Source organism: Eriocheir sinensis, unplaced genomic scaffold, assembly GCF_024679095.1.
Source record: "Eriocheir sinensis breed Jianghai 21 unplaced genomic scaffold, ASM2467909v1 Scaffold111, whole genome shotgun sequence".
NCBI classification, from domain to species: Eukaryota; Metazoa; Arthropoda; class Malacostraca; order Decapoda; family Varunidae; genus Eriocheir; species Eriocheir sinensis.
In genome coordinates, this window is record NW_026110419.1 from 612,041 (window position 1) to 632,500 (window position 20,460).

At 44.7% G+C, this 20,460-nt stretch overlaps 1 protein-coding gene across 14 annotated transcripts in view; it reads left to right on the plus strand.

Annotated features, from left to right (window-relative positions):
- The window catches only part of LOC126989247 (microtubule-associated protein RP/EB family member 1-like), a 31,390-nt gene extending 11,126 nt beyond the window's left edge, over positions 1-20,264 (plus strand). The window contains exons 4-11 of one of the 14 annotated variants that reach the window (XM_050847875.1): positions 1,459-1,533; positions 2,893-3,027; positions 3,400-3,513; positions 4,491-4,609; positions 5,641-5,814; positions 8,535-8,645; positions 13,494-13,584; positions 19,116-20,264. In XM_050847875.1, the coding sequence (XP_050703832.1) occupies positions 1,459-1,533; positions 2,893-3,027; positions 3,400-3,513; positions 4,491-4,609; positions 5,641-5,650 (453 nt within the window). In that variant the 3' untranslated portion in view covers positions 5,651-5,814; positions 8,535-8,645; positions 13,494-13,584; positions 19,116-20,264. Of the gene's footprint in view, positions 1-1,458; positions 1,534-2,892; positions 3,028-3,399; positions 3,514-4,490; positions 4,697-4,726; positions 5,176-5,640; positions 5,815-8,534; positions 8,646-13,493; positions 13,585-19,115 lie in introns of those variants that run through there. The other 13 variants (XM_050847881.1, XM_050847876.1, XM_050847882.1 and 10 more) reach the window with 13 other exon arrangements.
- Positions 20,265-20,460: the final 196 nt, after the last annotated feature.

Below are 20,460 nucleotides of genomic sequence, written 5' to 3' on the forward strand. Positions count from 1 at the left end.
TATATATATTATGAAATGGTTTGTGTGAGTGATGATTTCTCCTCATTTTTCTTGCTTAGAGGGACCATTAAGAAACATGATCCCCGCTGCTTCTGGGTTAATAATGTCTATGTTCCAATATGCTGTATGTTGACATGTTCGTCCTCCCCCACAGAGTGTTAGGAGTGTTGTCCGTGGCCAGGTCCAGGCACGATGCTTCCACGTCTCCCCGCTGATCTCTACGGCCCAGAAGGTGGCCATGTCCCACCTGGACCCTGGCTCGGAGATGCCCTACCCCAAGCTGCAGGCCAACTTAGATATCGTCCAACAAAGGTGTGTGAAAGGCTTTGAAGCTGACCCAATGTGAAATGTTTGTTCATAAATATGTAATTTTTAAGAATACATCAAATCCTCCTCTCTTCCTCTTACTAATAGTCTTCTACCTCTTAAATATCGAGGGGCTTCGTGGTGCAGTGGTTAGCACACTCGGCTCACAACCGAGAGAGCCCGTGTTCGATTCCCGGGCGGAGTGGAAAAATTTGAGCGGGTTTTCTGATACCCTACGTAGCCCCTGTCCACCCAGCAGTGTACCAGGTATTAATCGGGGGTTGTGTCCCGTCTCCTGGGGTCTGTTCCCTTCTCCTATAATTCCTTCTCCTTCTGTCTCTCCGGCATATGACCACAGATGTTGCGCCTCACTATTTTTTTTCTCTCTCTCTCTCTCTCTCTCTCTCTCTCTCTCTCTCTCTCTCTCTCTCTCTCTCTCTCTCTCTCTCTCTCTCTCTCTCTCTCTCTCTCTCTCTCTCTCTGAAATAAATTTTGATGTGATTTAGATTTTTTATGGAGTGATATGTCCTTACTTTTTTCTTTCTGCTACAAGTATCTGAGGGTGTTTGCCTGCTGGATAAGTGCAAGCAAAAGTGAGATAGCTCTAAAGTGAGACAGTTCTAATGCGAGATAGTGGGTGGGTTAGAGAGAGGAATGGTGTAGCTTTAATTTGATGCATGGTAGGCAGGATTAGAGCTAGCTTTAATGTGAGAAAATGAGTGAGAAGGAGAGAGTAACAATGAAATAATACAGTATTGGTGATGGATATGTGGCCAGAAAAAGTGAGATAGCTCTAAAGTGAGACAGTTCTCATGCGAGATAGTGGGTGGGTTAGAGAGAGGAATGGTGTAGCTTTAATTTGATGCATGGTAGGCTGGGTTAGAGCTAGCTTTAATGTGAGAAAGTGAGCGAGAAAGAGGGAGAAAAAAATTGAACAGAACAATCATTGACAGAAACTTGACAGCAGCCTTGCTAGGTTGTTGCTTAATTTCCTGGTGTTTTACTTGACCTACAAACACAAAACTCACACACAGCAAACACCAACCATTCACCCACACACACACCAAAACGCAGCCTTGTAGCCCCGTCCAAACACCCACAAACACCACAAACGTAACAACATTTTAAATCCTCCTCCTCTCTCTCTCTCAGGTTCAGAGTGAGGGCAGTTCTTACCTCAATGACCTCTCTCAGGTGTCTGCTACGGTGGTGAACCTCCTGCTCCAAGTAAGTAGTAGTAGTAGTAGTAGTAGTAGTAGTACAGGTGTAGTTGTTGTTGTTGTTGTTGAGTAGTACTGTATTGTTGTTCAAGTAGCGCGTGGGAAGCTCAGCTGTGTGGCCGCGTGAGTCCAGTTGCGTGAGACATCTGGTGGACACTCCAGAAAATATCGCGTAAAAGTGAAAAAAACATGTAAAGTAAACATTTTCTTGGTTATTTCAGAAACGCGTTAATCGACTTACCTGTCTCCAGTGTACCTGTTTTCTGTTATGCAATGCCTCCCTTCTAACCATCTCTCTGGGGGACATTTTCAAAGCACAAAGAACTGACTGTACTCATGGAAACACTGAGATCAATATTATCAGCTGTTTCTAAAGGTCATAGAGGGGGTCAGTCGGGTTCCAGTGAGTGTTTCTTCAGGTTCATGGTACAGAGGAAGGGTCACACTACCACCAGGGTCATAAAACTACCCCTGGAAAGGCCTACAGCTCCTAGGAAAGCCTTGTCAAATGTGTGTTTCCTTAGGTTCATGGTACAGAGGAAGGGTCACACTACCACCAGGGTCATAAAACTACCCCTGGAAAGGCCTACAGCTCCTAGGAAAGCCTTGTCAAATGTGTGTTTCCTTAGGTTCACGGTACAGAGGAAGGGTCACACTACCACCAGGGTCACAAAACTACCCCTGGAAAGGCCTACAGCTCTTACGAAAGCCTTGTCAAATGTGTGTTTCCTCAGGTTCATGGTACAGAGGAAGGGTCACACTACCACCAGGGTCATAAAACTACCCCTGGAAAGGCCTACAGCTCCTAGGAAAGCCTTGTCAAATGTGTGTTTCTTTAGGTTATGGTACAGAGGAAGGGTCACACTACCACCAGGGTCACAAAACTACCCCTGGAAAGGCCTACAGCTCCTAGGAAAGCCTTGTCAAATGTGTGTTTCCTTAGCTTCATGGCACAGAGGAAGGGTCACACTACCACCAGGGTCATAAAACTACCCCTGGAAAGGCCTACAGCTCCTAGGAAAGCCTTGTCAAATGTGTGTTTCCTTAGCTTCATGGCACAGAGGAAGGGTCACACTACCACCAGGGTCATAAAACTACCCCTGGAAAGGCCTACAGCTCCTAGGAAAGCCTTGTCAAATGTGTGTTTCCTCAGGTTCACGGTACAGAGGAAGGGTCACACTACCACCACAAGAAGTAGTAGTAGTAGTAGTAGTAGTAGTAGTAGTAGTAGTAGTAGTAGTAGTAATAGTTGTAGTTTATATAAAAAGAAATATATGTTCAAATTCTTCTTCCCCTCTCTCTCTCTCTCTCTCTCTCTCTCTCTCTCTCTCTCTCTCTCTCTCTCTCTCTCTCTCTCTCTCCCCAGACCCAGGAGCAGAGTGAGTCGGAGCTCCAGGACGCACATGACCAGATCTCAGACGCACACAGGCAGATCAGCGCGTACATGGCACAGCTGGAGGACGCACACAGGGAGCTGGAGGTGTACAAGGACCAGCTGCAGGTGTGTGTGTGTGTGTGTGTGTGTGTGTGTGTGTTTTCATGTGCGTTTTTCGGTTCATGTGCGTTTTTTCATGTGCATATTTTTTCATATATGTTTTTCATGTGCGTTTATCTTCATGTGCATTTTTCTAGTCATGTACGTTATTCCTCATGTGCGTATTTTTCCATGTACGTTTTTTCTCATGTACGTTTTTCTCCATGTGCGTTTTTTTTCCATGTGCGTTTTTTCTCATGTACGTTTTTTTAAGTGCGTTTTTTTCCATGTGCGTTTTTTCATGTGCGTTTTTTCTCATGTACGTTTTTTTAAGTGCGTTTTTTTCCATGTGCGTTTTTTCATGTGCGTTTTTTCTCATGTACGTTTTTTTCTCTCCAGCGAGCGTCTTCCCAGATCGAGGAGATGAGGGAGAGAGGGAGGGAGGAGGAGAGGGATGAGGAGGAGGAGGAGGAGGAGGAGGAGAGGCGGAGGAAGGAGGCAACACTGAAGGAGGTAAGTTTCTCTCTCGCTCAATTTTTTTCTCTCGCTCTAATTTTTTTCTCGCTCTAATTTTTTTCTCGCTGTTTTTTCCCCTCTCTATTTTTTCTCTCGCTCTATTTCTTTCTCTCCTCGCTTTTTTTCTCTTTCGCTCTATTTTTTCTTTTTCTCACTCTCTCGCTCTATTTTTTTATCTTTTTCTCTCTAATTTTTCTCTCTCTCTCATGCTCTCTCGCTCTGTTTTTTCTCTGTCTCGCTCTATTTCTCTCCTCGCTCTATTTTTAATCTCTCGTCTCGCTCTATTTTTTCTCTTGCTCTCGCTCTGTTTTTTTCTCTCACTCTCTCACTCTATTTTCTTTCTCTCTTGCTCTATTTTTTTCTCTCGCTCTATTTTTATTCTCGCTCTATTTTTTTCTCACTATTTTCTCTCTCTCTCTCTCTCTCTCTCTCTCTCTCTCTCTAATCTCATGTGTAGAAAGACATTAGCAGATAAATTCTTAACGGGTCAAACGTAACATTTTCCATCCTCCTTCACTCGACTTCACCCAACCAACCCACACATGCTGTTTTTCTTTCTCAATTTTCTGGTGTTTTACTGTACCCACAAACACGAAACTCACACACAGCAAACACCAACCATTCACCTACACACACACCAAAATGCAGCCTTCTAGCCCCGTCCAAACACCCACAAACAGGCAAAAGGTAACAACATTTTAACCTCCCCTCAACTTTTGCCAGCCAACCCACACATTCCATTTTTCCCACTCAATTTCCTGGTGTTTAGCTTTACCCACAAACACGAAACTCACACACAGCAAACACCAACCATTCACCTACACACACACCAAAACGCAGCCTTCTAGCCCTGTCCAAACACCCACAAACACCACAAACATCACAACATTTTAAATTCTCCTCCTCTCTTTCTCAGGTGCAGAGTGAGGGCAGTTCCTACCTCACTTATCTCTCTCTCTTTCTCTCTATTTCAGGAGCAACTAGAAGGCAAAATTAGAGCGAGAATCGAGGAAGAGAGAGAGAGAATCAAAGCAAGCTACGTCGAGCGAGAGAGGAGTGCTGTGGAGCAGGTGGAGCGAGCCGTTAGAGAGAGGTGAGGCAGGATTGGTTGTTGTTATGTTTGAGCCGTTTTATGGGTGTTTAGAAGGGGCTAGAAGGCTGCGTTTTGGTGTGTGTGTAGGTGAATGGTTGTTGTTTGGTGTGTGTGTAGGTGAATGGTTGTTGTTTGGTGTGTGTGTAGGTGAATGGTTGGTGTTTGGTGTGTGTGAGTTATGTGTTTTTGGGTAAAGTAAAACACCAGGAAATTGAGTAAGAAACAGATGTGTGGGTTGGCTGGGTGAAGTTGAGAGAAGGAGGGTGAGAAATGTCATTACGTTTTGCCTGTTTGTGAGTGTTTGGAAGGAGATAGAAGGCTGCGTGTTGGTGTGTGTGTAGGTGAATGGTTGGTGTTTGCTCTGTGTGAGTTATGTGTTTGTAGGTAAAGTAAAACACCAGGAAATTGAGTAAGAAAAACAGCCTTGGTGGAGATCTTGGTGGAGCGTGGTCGCTCCTCCACCCCTTCCTCACCGCTGCCAGCCGCTGCCGGGCACTGCCGGCGGTCTCTCTGGCCGCTCCAAGGACGCGGGGACAGCCAGCCAAGGACGAGGGCGAGCCAGCCGAGGACGAGCCGAGGACGAAGGAGTGCCACGGGCACAATCTTCACACTTTTGTTATGGTATCCACATGCATGTAGCTGACACTCCACTAATTATATTAATACAACACTTGTTGAGGACATTTCAGGTGATTGTTTTCTCCGTGGTTTGTGTGTCTCCGTGTGGAGCCGTATCTAGTCTCCCTTAGGCTGTTGAGTTTTATTGAGGTGTGGAGGGATGTTTAATACTTTTCCTGATTTGTGAACATTGTTTGCATTTTATATATAATCATTCATTTTCTTTTCTCCTTTCTTTTGTGTGTTTTATTGCACAGTTTTTATCATGCTCAGTATTCACTCATTGTTCTTTTCCCTCTTTTTAATGCGTTCTGGAAGCATCTGAGGCGAGTGAGCACACACTTATACTTTTTATTTTCCCATATTTTCCCTCATGAAGCCGTGTTTTCCTAATGCCTTTTTTTAAATGGCAGGTCAGCCTGATAAAGAGGTAGAAATTTTGGCCAAGGAGGTCCAGAAGTTGATGCAGGATTCTGAAGCGCCCGCCGAGGATGACAATTCCCGTGTTCTAAGGAGCGGGTCAACTCATGACAGAGCTCCTCCTCCTCCTCCTCCTCCTCCTCCTTCTCTCCCGCATGATAACAAAGGTAATGTCTTGACTAACCAAGCATCCACAATGGCTACTAACAATATTAAACTTCTGCCGACTACGCCATCACTCAGAGCTTTCCCAGCCAATGAACCGGATTACAGTGAGAGAGACTTATCCTGCAATGCCAGGATTTGGACAGTATAGGGATGAAAGAGTGAAGATGCTGGTTAACTCTTGCGTAAGGGGTTTGGACAGTATAGGGATGAAAGAGTGAAGATGCTGGTTAACTCTTGCGTAAGGGGTTTGGACAGTATAGGGATGAAAGAGTGAAGATGCTGGTTAACTCTTGCGTAAGGGGTTTGGACAGTATAGGGATGAAAGAGTGAAGATGCTGGTTAACTCTTGCGTAAGGGGTTTGGACAGTATAGGGATGAAAGAGTGAAGATGCTGGTTAACTCTTGCATAAGGGATTTGGACAGTATAGGGATGAAAGAGTGAAGATGCTGGTTAACTCTTGCGTAAGGGATTTGGACAGTATAGGGATGAAAGAGTGAAGATGCTGGTTAACTCTTGCATAAGGGATTTGGACAGTATAGGGATGAAAGAGTGAAGATGCTGGTTAACTCTTGCATAAGGGATTTGGACAGTATAGGGATGAAAGAGTGAAGATGCTGGTTAACTCTTGCATAAGGGATTTGGACAGTATAGGGATGAAAGAGTGAAGATGCTGGTTAACTCTTGCATAAGGGATTTGGACAGTATAGGGATGAAAGAGTGAAGATGCTGGTTAACTCTTGCATAAGGGATTTGGACAGTATAGGGATGAAAGAGTGAAGATGCTGGTTAACTCTTGCATAAGGGATTTGGACAGTATAGGGATGAAAGAGTGAAGATGCTGGTTAACTCTTGCATAAGGGATTTGGACAGTATAGGGATGAAAGAGTGAAGATGCTGGTTAACTCTTGCATAAGGGATTTGGACAGTATAGGGATGAAAGAGTGAAGATGCTGGTTAACTCTTGCATAAGGGGTTTGGACAGTATAGGGATGAAAGAGTGAAGATGCTGGTTAACTCTTGCATAAGGGGTTTGGACAGTATAGGGATGAAAGAGTGAAGATGCTGGTTAACTCTTGCATAAGGGATTTGGACAGTATAGGGATGAAAGAGTGAAGATGCTGGTTAACTCTTGCATAAGGGATTTGGACAGTATAGGGATGAAAGAGTGAAGATGCTGGTTAACTCTTGCATAAGGGTTTTGGACAGTATAGGGATGAAAGAGTGAAGATGCTGGTTAACTCTTGCATAAGGGATTTGGACAGTATAGGGATGAAAGAGTGAAGATGCTGGTTAACTCTTGCATAAGGGATTTGGACAGTATAGGGATGAAAGAGTGAAGATGCTGGTTAACTCTTGCGTAAGGGATTTGGACAGTATAGGGATGAAAGAGTGAAGATGCTGGTTAACTCTTGCATAAGGGATTTGGACAGTATAGGGATGAAAGAGTGAAGATGCTGGTTAACTCTTGCGTAAGGGATTTGGACAGTATAGGGATGAAAGAGTGAAGATGCTGGTTAACTCTTGCGTAAGGGATTTGGACAGTATAGGGATGAAAGAGTGAAGATGCTGGTTAACTCTTGCGTAAGGGAGTTGGACAGTAAAGGGATGAGCTTGAGTAGATATTAAAGCGTGATTACATTTTAAGTTAATTAAGGAAACGCAGAAACGAAGAGTTGAGTGCTGGCATTCCTGAACCTCTCGGCGCCCAGGCACACACATTGACGAGGCCTCCTAGGAGTGTGAGGCATTTCCAGGGGTAGTTATCTGAGCCTGGTGGTTGTTTGACCCTTCCTGTACTGTGAACCTGTACCTGAACCTAAGAAAACACTCATTACAACCCGACCGATCTCCTTCTTGGCATTTGGAAATATTTGGCGTGAGAGGCGGAACCGTAGCGCAGATTCTAGATGCTTCGGCGGGGCGGAGATAGACACGTGGCAGAGAGCTCTTTGGGCAGTTGGCGATGAGAGGAGGAGGAGGAAGGGGTTGGTTGTGACGTACCCGGGAGGAAGGACGCCCAGACAACCCGGACCCATATTCTCAGACCTTTCAACGCCTTAGTGTATCCATTTAAAGAGGCTCTCGTAGAAGTTTTAGGGATTGCCAAGGGGGGCGCCATATCTCCAGTGGTAGTTTTGCAAGATTTCTACGCCACGAACAGGCAAAACACTCTTGAGAACCCGATACATCTTTTATATGGCCTTCAAAAGTTGGTTGAGGGTAAGAACCCTGTTGGCAAGGAGGGAGGGACCTTGACACTGCTGCATGCTAACAGGGAAGGAGGGGCTCAAAGGCTCACTTGTTTTAGGGAGACGAAAAGTGGGAAAGAAAATGTTGAAAGATGTCTGAAAAGGTGAAAAAATGTGCCACAAAATGCCTGCAATCAAGCAAAGTGTGAAAAATTGTCAAAAGTATAAAATATATTAAAAAAGAGATGGAGGAAAAGTTAAAAAAATGTGCAAAAATGTATGGAAAGTGATTTTTTTTAAATATACGAAGTTAAAAATATGAAAAAAAGTTACAAAAATTCCTGACCAGATGCCTGCCGGTACAAACCAGCTGATGCAAAATAACTTCATCTTTTCTGTCCTGCCCTGCCACACGTAGGTTACTAGTAGTAGGGGCAGTAAACAGACACCCTCGCCATAGACTGATAGGTCTTCTGGTGTCTGTTCTTCCTATGTATTCCTATGTAACTAACCCAATGGGCTTCCACAGGTGCCTCGATCCTTGGCCAGCCTGAAGAGTTCTGCGTCCAGGCCCAGACGGTGAGCCTGGTGACTGTCCAGGAGGCAGACAGGGACAGACAGGGACGCAGTTTGGAGGCTGGTGAGTAAGACAGCCACTTTGATTGTGGTGTTCACGTATTTCATTCTCATGTTAACTTTAGGACACACACACACACACACACACACACACACACACACACACACACACACACACACACAATACTCACGAAATATTAAGATTGTCCCTTTATATATATAGATATATATATATATATATATATATATATATATATATATATATATATATATATATATATATATATATATATATATATATATATATATATTTTGTGTGTGTGTGTGTGTGTGTGTGTTTGAATTCCTGCTAAAAGGGGAAGCTGTTGAAGTCTGTCTGTCTGTCTATCTGTCTGTCTGTCTGTCTGTCTGTCTGTCTGTCTGTCTGTCTGTCTGTCTGTCTGTCTGTCTGTCTCCCCTGCGGCCTCGGAAGCTGTTCTAGAAGCATCCAATTTTTACACCCTCGCTCCCGTGCCTGTCATCGTCCGCAGGAATCACGCAGCGAACCTTTCCCCGTCACTACCCAGCCTGGGATCGCCGCCCCTCGCGTGGGAAGCTCCAGAAAACAGCGACGGAACTTTTGAAACTCTCCGGCTTGTGACCCTTCGCGTCCCTCACTTGGGAGCAACATTTCTCCCTTACGAGACGCTGCAGTAGTAATTGTAATAGTTAAGAGCCCCCTCCCCCATGCATCCCCTCCCATGTTCCTACTCTCCTCGCGGCTCTTAATTAAGGCCGTGAGCTTAAGCGTCTCGGCGCCTCGGTTCGCCTGTATGAAGAGCCTCTGGAACTGCTGGGATTTCCATGGAGTACTTTGTGACCCTAGTGATAGTCTCACCCAAGGTAAATATAGTCTACCAAGAACAGGAAAACACCCCACATGAAAACCTTCCCTGTGGCCGTGGGAAACAGCCGTAGTGGAGCAGGAGACGTGTAAGAGGCTCTCGTAGAAGTTGCCGGGATTTCCATGGAGTATTTTGTGACCCTGGTGATAGTTTTACGTGACTTCTTCGCCAGGAACAGGGAAAGCACCCAGGCCTTGTGCCTTGGGAAATGTCGTAGCGGGAGCCCAATGACCATCTTGTAATGTTGGTGACAGCCTGACACAACTTCTTGGCCAGGATCACAGGAAAACACTCCCCGTGAACACCCGGTCTATCTTCTCTGTGGCCTGCCAGCTTGTTCATTAAATGGAAATTGTAGCGGAGGAATTGTAGTTTTCCTGGTGGCTTCGGATTGGTAGTGGCTGTTTCAGTTACTTAGAAAAATGCAGTAGATCTAGGGAAAGATATCTCGTAACCACTTTTTTCACCATAATGTTTTGTTAGTTTTGCTTTTCCTGGAGTCATAAGTGGTGTTAGGTGCAATGTTTTAAGTGGAAATTGTAGTGGAGGAGTTGCAGTTCCTCCAGTGGCTTTGGTTTTGTAGTAGCTGTTGTACTTCTTAGAAAAATGCAGTTGAAGTTATGGAAAGACATCTTGCCACAACTTTCTTTCATCATAATGTTTTGTTAGTTTTACTTTTCCTGTAGTTATAAGTGGTGGTAGGAGGAATGCCATAAGTGGAAGTTGTAGTGGAGAAGTTGTAGTTTCTTGTGGTAGTTCCGGTTTGGTAGTAAGTGTTGTACTTACGTAGAAAAATTAAGTTAGATTTAGGGAAAAGTATGTCAGAACTACTTTTTTTTCATCAGTAGTGTTTACGTTTTCAGTGATTGTGAAGTTATAAGTGGTGTTAGATGCAATGTCTTAAGTGAAAGTTGTAGTGGAGGAGTTGTAATTACTTGTGGTAGCTTCAGTTTGATAGTCAGTGTTGTAGCTACTTAGAAAAATCCAGTTAAAGTTAAGGGAAAGAGTGTGAACTACATTTTTGTCATCATTAGTGTTTACATTTTCAGTGATTGTGAAGTTATAAGTGGTGTTAGAAGCAATGTCTTAAGTAAATAATGTAGTGGAGGAGTTGTAGTTCTTTTGTGGTGCTTTGCATTCTATTGTAGTGGTTGTAGTTACTTAAAAAAATGCAGTTGAACTTATGGGAAGATACCTGGCAACTACTTTTTTCACCTATAATGATTTGTTTGTTTTGTGTTTTCTGAAGTTATAATTGGGGTTAGATGCAATGTTTTATGTGTTTCTTGTAGTGGAGGATTTGTAGTGTCTTGTGGTGGCTTCAGATTTATAGTAGTACTTGTAGTTACTTAGAAAAATGCAGTTGAAGTTAATGAAAGATATCTCACCACCACATTTTTAATCACAATGTTTCGGTAGTTTTGCTCTTCCTGGAGTTATAATTGGTGTTTGGTGCAATCTCTTAAATGGAAGTTGTAGTGGTGGAGTTGTAGTTTATTGTGGTTGTTTACATTCTATTGTAGTGGTTGTAGTTACTTAGAAAAATGCAGTTAAAGTAAAGGGAAGATACCTGACAACCACTTCATTCACCTATAATGTTGTGATAGTTTTGCTTCTCCTGGTGTTGTAGGTGGTGTTAGGAGCAATGTTTTTAGTGGGGGTTATTGTGGAGGAGTTGTAGTGTTTTGTGGTGGTTTTGGATTGGTTGTAGCTCTTGTACTTACTTAGAAAAAATGCGGTTGAATTTAGGGGAAAGTATCTCAGAACTACTTTTTTTCATCAATAGTGTTTACATTTTCAGTGATTGTGAAGATGTAGATTGTGTTAGGAGTAAAGTCTTTAGTGGGTCTTGTAGTGAAGGAGTTGAAGTTTTTTGTGGTGGTTTGTATTTTATTGTCGTTGTTGTAGTTACTTAGAAAAATGCCGTTAAAGTTAAGGGGAGATTCCTGACAACCACTCTTTTCGCCTATAATGATTTGTTAGTTTTGCTTCTCCTGGAGTTATAGTTGGTTTTAGGAGCAATGTCTTTAGTGGGAGTTGTAGTGGAGAAGTTGTAGTTTTTTGTGATGGTTTGTATTCTATTGTAGTGGTTGTAGTTAATTAGAAAAATGCAGTTAAATTTGGGGGAAATATCTAGGAAGTACATTTTTTTCATCAATAGTATTTACATTTCCAGTGATTGTGCAGTTGTAGGTTGTGTTAGGAGTATAGTCTTTAGTGAGAGTTGTAGTGGAGGAGTTGTAGTTTTTTTGTGGTGGCTTCAGGTTTGTAGTAGCACTTGTAGTTACTTAGAAAAACAGTTAAATTTAGGTGGAGATTTCAGACAACCACTTTTTTGACTCATAATGTTTTGTTAGTTTTGCGTTTCCTGAAGTTATAAATGGTGTTAGGTGCAATGTCTTAAGTAGAAACTGTAGTGGAGGAGTTGTAGTTTCTCGTGGTGGCTCCAGATTCATCGTAGCACTTGTAGTTACTTATAAAAACACCTTTGAACTAACCACAACTACCCCACTCTGTAGGTCAGCCTGCAGCCGTCTCCTCTGGCCGCTCCGCAGCGCCCAGGAAACAGTCTCTCGTCGTCTCTTTGTCGCTCTGGGAGAGTCCACGCACACACTGAAACAGTCATGTGTGCGTGGGAGTGTGTGCGCGCCTGTCGCCCTGAGCGTATCAGTCACGAGAGTGTCTATTTCTGCACACACACACACACACACACACACGCTCATGGAGTTGACGCACACGCTGCTCTTCGACGCGTACATGGGCCAGGAAGACGCACACACACACAGGCTTTCCTTCTGGAGCTCTGTGTGCGTGTTTTGACGGCCAACAAGGACCGCGTACATAAGCTCTGGCCCCATGTGCGTGAGAGTGTGTGCGCGGAGGAGCGATAGTGTGTCCAAAAAAGTATCGGTCTAAGTGTTCCGACACACGGAAGGAAGGAAAGAAGTGTTGGGTGATGCCGTGATAGAACACACATGGGGAAAACATCTGCACAGTGAAGTGGCTGTGTCAACTCTACAACATCATGCTGCCCTAACACTCTACATGGGGAAAACATCTGCACAGTGACGTGGCTGTGTCAACTCTACAACATCACACTGCCCTAACACTCTACATGGGGAAAACATCTGCACAGTGAAGTGGCTGTGTCAACTCTACAACATCACACTGCCCTAACACTCTACATGGGGAAAACATCTGCACAGTGAAGTGGCTGTGTCAACTCTACAACATGGCCATTGCTCCTGCCTCCAAGGGACACTTTCAGTCACTTGGTTTGTCTTGAGCATTACCAGTGGCGCTGATCGACGCTGTAGTTTTCCACGTGAAACTGTCCTGTGGGGTGGTGGTGGAGGAGGAGGCGAGAGGTGCTGAGAGTGTGTGGCAAGGTGCGGGGCTGGGCACCAGCACCCCATCGGCCAGTTTGACGTGGAAATACTACAGCGGCGATAACAGCCAACGGTTAGTGTTAGAGACCACCAATGGCTGGCCAGGCCAATGGGCTGTTATGGAGACCTGCTCCTTGGCAAGGCTGAAACCATTAAAACAAAGCACCTGATGCTGGCTGGGTGAGGATGGGCTAGCCTGCCTTTATAAGGTATATACAGGTGAGGATGGGCTAGCCTACCTTTATAAGGTATATACAGGTGAGGATGGGCTAGCCTACCTTTATAAGGTATATACAGGTGAGGATGGGCTAGCCTACCTTTATAAGGTATATACAGGTGAGGATGGGCTAGCCTACCTTTATAAGGTATATACAGGTGAGGATGGGCTGGGCTACCTTCATACCTTTATAAGGTATACGTATACCCCCAAAAATCCTACATTATTATAAATTTATAAGTATGAACTGACAAGTGAGCTTAATTAATCCTTGGTGTAATGTTGCCAAATTGCCGCATGTTTGTACTGGGTAAAAAATCCTCCTCCTGTAGTGTTGAGTAACTTGTCAGGCAATGTATCACAATGGCCACCAGCCAACCCAACAGTAACAGACTAACAGTAGGTGTTCTTCTCTGTGGCAGTAACATAACATGCTGGCAGGACACTTCAGGCAACTCTGTCTGTCCCAAACCTGCTACCAACCTGTACCAACCACAAACAAGTATTGAACAAGTATGTATCCTTGACTGTGCTCACACTTACAGGACAGAAACTTAAACTAACCTATGGACACTTGAAAATCACTCGCCAGGATATATATATATATATATATATATATATATATATATATATATATATATATATATATATATATATATATATATATATATATATATATATATATATATATATATATATATATATATATATGCCTATTGTGGTGTCTCCGTGGCGGCACAATGCCATAAGCTTCTGAGTCATGTTGAGCCTCAAACTGATATATCCCAAACCATTTTTTCCTGTTAATCCCAGACACTTCCCCGGGTGTGGCGTGCTAAACTTTCCTTCCTTCCTCTATCAGTCCCGAGCACACTGTGAGAAGCCTCTGAGTCATTGCAAGCCCCAAACTGAACCATGTTCTCCGCAGTAACAAGTTTTTCTTTTTTGTTGCTTCCTTGTTTTGGTGCCCTTGGTCTGCCTGGCTGGAAAAGGTAAACAAATAAATTCTAAACACAGCACAAGGACGTTTTGTTGTAATATTTTGTGTGGGGTTCAGGAGCTTACCAACTCATTCAGCACCAGCTCATCTACCCCTTATTTAGTATTTCACTTATCACCACTGTCACTGTAACTCCTGTGTGTGTGTGTGTGTGTGTGTGTGTGTGTGTGGGTGTTGGTGTGTGTTTCAGACTGTAATTTAGGGACAGTTTATGGGTGAGCATTTGGGTGGTGTGTTATGGTGACCGGCTGTCGTCTGTTTCATTCCATCCGTCCACCAACACAGCGGGACTTTTGACAGATGTGGCACCTGTGCCTCCTTGAATACATGAAAATCAGCTCTTGAAATAGATACCCAAGCTGATTTTTCAATGATATACATGAATGTTATGTATACAAAAAAACAACTCAGTCTTTATAAATCCCAAACATTCTGACCTGCATGGATAATACAGCATACAAGCTCACAAAAAAACAACCTTGTATCAAATAGTGTAGTCAGGTCCTACTCGAGCGATCTATTGCTTTTCAAATGCCTATAATTCTTTTCATTTCAGGTTCATTAACCCGTCCGCTGTGATTGGCATGGATTTCGCCTTCACTGGTAGCCTGGTAACATACACTCCCAGGTCTTTCTCTGCCTCTGTGGTGGATAGTGGAGTGTTTCCCATGTGGTATTGGTGTGCTGGATATCCCTTCACTGGTAGCCTGGTAACATACACTCCCAGGTCTTTCTCTGCCTCTGTGGTGGATAGTGGAGTGTTTCCCATGTGGTATTGGTGTGCTGGATATCCCTTCACTGGTAGCCTGGTAACATACACTCCCAGGTCTTTCTCTGCCTCTGTGGTGGGTAGTGGAGTGTTTCCCATGTGGTATTGGTGTGCTGGATATCCCTTCACTGGTAGCCTGGTAACATACACTCCCAGGTCTTTCTCTGCCTCTGTGGTGGATAGTGGAGTGTTTCCCATGTGGTATTGGTGTGCTGGATATCCCTTCACTGGTAGCCTGGTAACATACACTCCCAGGTCTTTCTCTGCCTCTGTGGTGGGTAGTGGAGTGTTTCCCATGTGGTATTGGTGTGCTGGATATCCCTTCACTGGTAGCCTGGTAACATACACTCCCAGGTCTTTCTCTGCCTCTGTGGTGGATAGTGGAGTGTTTCCCATGTGGTATTGGTGTGCTGGATATCCCTTCACTGGTAGCCTGGTAACATACACTCCCAGGTCTTTCTCTGCCTCTGTGGTGGGTAGTGGAGTGTTTCCCATGTGGTATTGGTGTGCTGGATATCCCTTCACTGGTAGCCTGGTAACATACACTCCCAGGTCTTTCTCTGCCTCTGTGGTGGATAGTGGAGTGTTTCCCATGTGGTATTGGTGTGCTGGATATCCCTTCACTGGTAGCCTGGTAACATACACTCCCAGGTCTTTCTCTGCCTCTGTGGTGGGTAGTGGAGTGTTTCCCATGTGGTATTGGTGTGCTGGATATCCCTTCACTGGTAGCCTGGTAACATACACTCCCAGGTCTTTCTCTGCCTCTGTGGTGGATAGTGGAGTGTTTCCCATGTGGTATTGGTGTGCTGGATATCCCTTCACTGGTAGCCTGGTAACATACACTCCCAGGTCTTTCTCTGCCTCTGTGGTGGATAGTGGAGTGTTTCCCATGTGGTATTGGTGTGCTGGATATCCCTTCACTGGTAGCCTGGTAACATACACTCCCAGGTCTTTCTCTCCCTCTGTGGTGGATAGTGGAGTGTTTCCCATGTGGTATTGGTGTGCTGGATATCCCTTCACTGGTAGCCTGGTAACATACACTCCCAGGTCTTTCTCTGCCTCTGTGGTGGATAGTGGAGTGTTTCCCATGTGGTATTGGTGTGCTGGATATCCCTTCACTGGTAGCCTGGTAACATACACTCCCAGGTCTTTCTCTGCCTCTGTGGTGGATAGTGGAGTGTTTCCCATGTGGTATTGGTGTGCTGGATATCCCTTCACTGGTAGCCTGGTAACATACACTCCCAGGCCTTTCTCTGTGGTGGATAGTGGAGTGTTTTCCATGTGGTATTGGTGTGCTGGATATCCCTTCACTGGTAGCCTGGTAACATACAGTCCCAGGTCTTTCTCTGTGGTGGATAGTGGAGTGTTTCCCATGTGGTATTGGTGTGCTGGATATCCCTTCACTGGTAGCCTGATAACATACACACCCAGGTCTTTCTCTGTGGTGGATAGTGGAGTGTTTCCCATGTGGTATTGGTGTGCTGGATATCCCTTCACTGGTAGCCTGGTAACATACACTCCCAGGTCTTTCTCTGTGGTGGATAGTGGAGTGTTTCCCATGTGGTATTGGTGTGCTGGATATCCCTTCACTGGTAGCCTGGTAACATACAGTCCCAGGTCTTTCTCTGTGGTGGATAGTGGAGTGTTTCCCATGTGGTATTGGTGTGCTGGATATCCCTTCACTGGTAGCCTGGTAACATACAGTCCCAGGTCTTTCTCTGTGGTGGATAGTGGAGTGTTTCCCATGTGGTATTGGTGTGCTGGATATCCCTTCACTGGTAGCCTGGTAACATACACTCCCAGGTCTTTCTCTGTGGTGGATAGTGGAGTGTTTCCCATGTGGTATTGGTGTGCTGGATATCCCTTCACTGGTAGCCTGGTAACATACACTCCCAGGTCTTTCTCTGTGGTGGATAGTGGAGTGTTTCCCATGTGGTATTGGTGTGCTGGATATCCCTTCACTGGTAGCCTGGTAACATATACTCCACAACCTTCTACACATGCTCATCACTATACTGTCCAAATCCCTTATGCAAGAGTTAACCAGCATCTTCACTCTTTCATCCCTCACGCTGGTAAACTCTGGAACAATCTTCCTTCATCTGTATTTCCTCCTGCCTACGACTTGAACTCTTTCAAGAGGAGGGTATCAGGACACCTCTCCTCCCGAAATTGACCTCTTATTTTGGACACTCCTTTAACCTCTGTTCGGGAGCAATGAGTAGCGGGCCTTTTTTTATTCTTTTCTTTGTGCCCTTGAGCTGTCTCCTTAGCTGTAAAAAAAAAAAAAAAATAAATAAAATCAGTTATACACTTTTAAGACTTGCCCGGAGATGTGATCCGGCCCTATGGCTTTCCTTCCCTCTAAAGGTTCCGTCAGCCTCAACAGTTCCCCTTTCTCAACCTTTACATAATTTAGCTTCTCTTCAGTATGATTTTCGAGCCCCTGTCAAAGTCGGTCTCTTTCGTAAACACTTTATGAACATTTTTATTTTAATATTTCTGTAATTTCTTCTTCCTTCTCGTAGAATACACTTTTTTCTTTAAGTGTTTCCGCTCCTGCATTTATTTCTAACTTCCTTTTCCTTCCCTTCCTTCCTTCCTTTCCTTTCCCTTCCTTCCTTCCTTTCCTTTCCCTTCCTTTCCTTTCCTTTCCCTCCTTCCTACCTTCCTTTCCCTTCCCTTCCTTTTCTTTCCTTTCCTTTCTCTCCCTTCCTTCTTTTCCCTTCCCTTCCCTTCCCTTTCCTTACCTTCATTAACCTTCCCCTTCCTTCCTTCCTTCCTTCCCTTCCCTTCCATTTATGAATTTGTAAAACATTTTTGGTTCTTCCTCACAACTAAAAACTATTCTTCTTTCAAATTTAGCTTCCTCTTCTCTCCTTATTTTCACATATTCATTTCTTTCTTTTTTTATATTTGTCTCTGTTATTCTTATTTGGTCTTGTCTTTAAATTCAATATCAATCCTCCTCTTCATATCAGTCCAGTCTACCCCAGCGAAGAAACTCTTGAGTCCAATGGAATCTGCCTCTGCGGAATTTTTAATCCTTACTTTTCATCTGTGTGTGTGTGTGTGTGTGTGTGTGTGTGTGTGTGTGTGTGTGTGTGTGTGTGTGTGTGTTTCAATCTGACTGTGTGTGTGTTTATTTGCATTTTCTGAAGCTGTGTGTGTGTGTGTGTGTGTGTGTGTGTGTCCATCTGTATGAGTGTGTGTGTGTGTGTGTGTGTCCATCTGTATGAGTGTGTGTGTGTGTGTGTGTGTGTGTGTGTGTGTGTGTGTGTGTTTCAATCTGACTGTGTGTGTGTTTATTTGCATTTTCTGAATCTGTGTGTGTGTGTGTGTGTGTGTGTGTGTGTGTGTGTGTGTCCATCTGTATGAGTGTGTGTGTGTGTGTGTGTGTGTGTGTGTGTGTCCATCTGTATGAGTGTGTGTGTGTGTGTGTGTGTGTCCATCTGTATGAGTGTGTGTGTGTGTGTGTGTGTGTGTGTGTTTCAATCTGACTGTGTGTGTGTTTATTTGCATTTTCTGAATCTGTGTGTGTGTGTGTGTGTGTGTGTGTGTGTGTGTGTGTGTGTGTGTGTGTGTGTGTGTGTGTGTGTGTGTGTGTGTGTGTGTGTGTGTGTGTGTTAAGAAGCTGTACAAACAGTAAATTGATTAATTGGGTTTCCAACAACGTGATGTAATAGACGTGTAAATACCAGCAGCCAAGTATTGGGGGAGCCAAGGCCCCGGGCGCGCGGTTTTTGGTGCGCCAAAATTGGACACCAGAATTTTGAATTGTAAGAAATGAGAGGTAAAGATTCGCCACTGGTAAATACATTTCTTCTCGTAGAATTTCCTGTTTTACTGCAATCCATGTGTGTGTGGGTTACTCCCCTGTGCACTGAGGCAATGATCCACAGCCTAAAACAGTTAGGAAATGTGTTAAGGATGAAATAGGATGCTTGGAAACGGTAGTTTGAATTTTACGCTGAAAGATCCATCCTGCCGGGGGGGACTTGGAATGGACGGGGCAGCTCGGGGCAGACTGTCAGGGGTGGAGGAAAGAATAGGAAGGGAAAGGAAGGAAGGGAAGGGAAAGGAGAGGATGGGAAAGGAAGGGATAAGAAGGGAAGGGAAGGGAAAGAAAGGAAATGGAAAGGAAGGGAAGGGAAGGGAGGGGAAGGGAAAGGAAGGGAAGGGAAAGGAAGGAACGAAAGGGAATGGAAAGAAAAGGAAGGGAAATAACAACAACAACAACAACAACAGGATGCTAATGAGTCTGTTTGTCCACAGCTCCGGAAAACTTCGAAAGGAAGAACCAAAGGAAGGAAGGAAGACCATCTCAGAAGACCCCAGAGTCAGCCCCTACAGTCCATCATAGTCCAAGAAATAGCTGAAGGAAGTCCCAAGTCCAAGCGACCTTCCTTTCTTTCTGATTCAAGTCGTCTGTACCTTCAGCGAGGGGGCAAGGCGACCATGGACCTCTCCCTTCCCTTCCCTTCCTTCCTTCCTTCCTTTCCTTTCCCTTTCCTTCCTTTTCCTTCCCCTTCCCTTCCTGTCCCTTCCTGTCCCTTCCCCTCCCTGTCATCAGCCACACAGTGTCTGCCATCCATGTCTTGCAGCAGGCCAGCCATTCTGACTTGCTCTTCCTTCCAAGCAAGCAGTCACTCTCTCCTCAGCACATGACCCAGAAGCTTCACTTGTCCTATGCTTTTCATCAAGTGCCTGGCTGTCTGCTGCTGCTCTTTGTCATAGAGTTAAGTTGTCATTATCTTAGTTAGTTAGTTAGTTAGAGGTCCAGATAATTGTTGTATGGGCAAGACTCCTGTCCCTCCCTCTCCTTCCCTCCCTTCCTCTCCACATGTCCCCCAAGTTCCCAGTCTGTGGAGGTCCAGATAATTGTTGTATGGGCAAGACTCCTGACCCTCCCTCTCCTTCCCTCCCTTCCTCTCCACCTGTTCCCCAAGTTCCCAGTCTGTGGAGGTCCAGATAATTGTTGTATGGGCAAGACTCCTGTCCCTCCCTCTCCTTCCCTCCCTTCCTCTCCCTCTCCCCCAAGTTCCCAGTCTGCAGAGGTCCAGATAATTGTTGTATGGGCAAGACTCCTGTCCCTCCCTCTCCTTCCCTCCCTTCCTCTCCCTCTCCCCCAAGTTCCCAGTCTGCAGAGGTCCAGATAATTGTTGTAAGGGCAAGACTCCTGTCCCTCCCTCTCCCTTCCTTTCCAGTCTTTCTTGTTCCATTATTTATTTTCTCTCCCTTAGTCTTTCTTTGCTCTCTCCCTTCTTTCATCTCCTCTCCCTTCAGCCGCATTATCGTCTTCCTTCTAATCCATAGCATTTTCTCTCTCCCTTTTACATCTGCTTTATTTCCTTCTCTCTCTCTCTCTCTCTCTCTCTCTCTCTCTCTCTCTCTCTCTCTCTCTCTCTCTCTCTCTCTCTCTCTCTCTCTCTCTCTCTCTCTCTCTCTTCAAACCCATTGGAATAACAATAATAATAACACACACTACAAGTCCATCTTTATTTATCAACAGCACACACACACACACACACACACACACAGGGGAGGTCATGTGGCTATCTATGGTGTGGGTTGGGTTGCTGTCTAAGAGGGCATGTGTCTGTAGGGTGACATCCTGTTG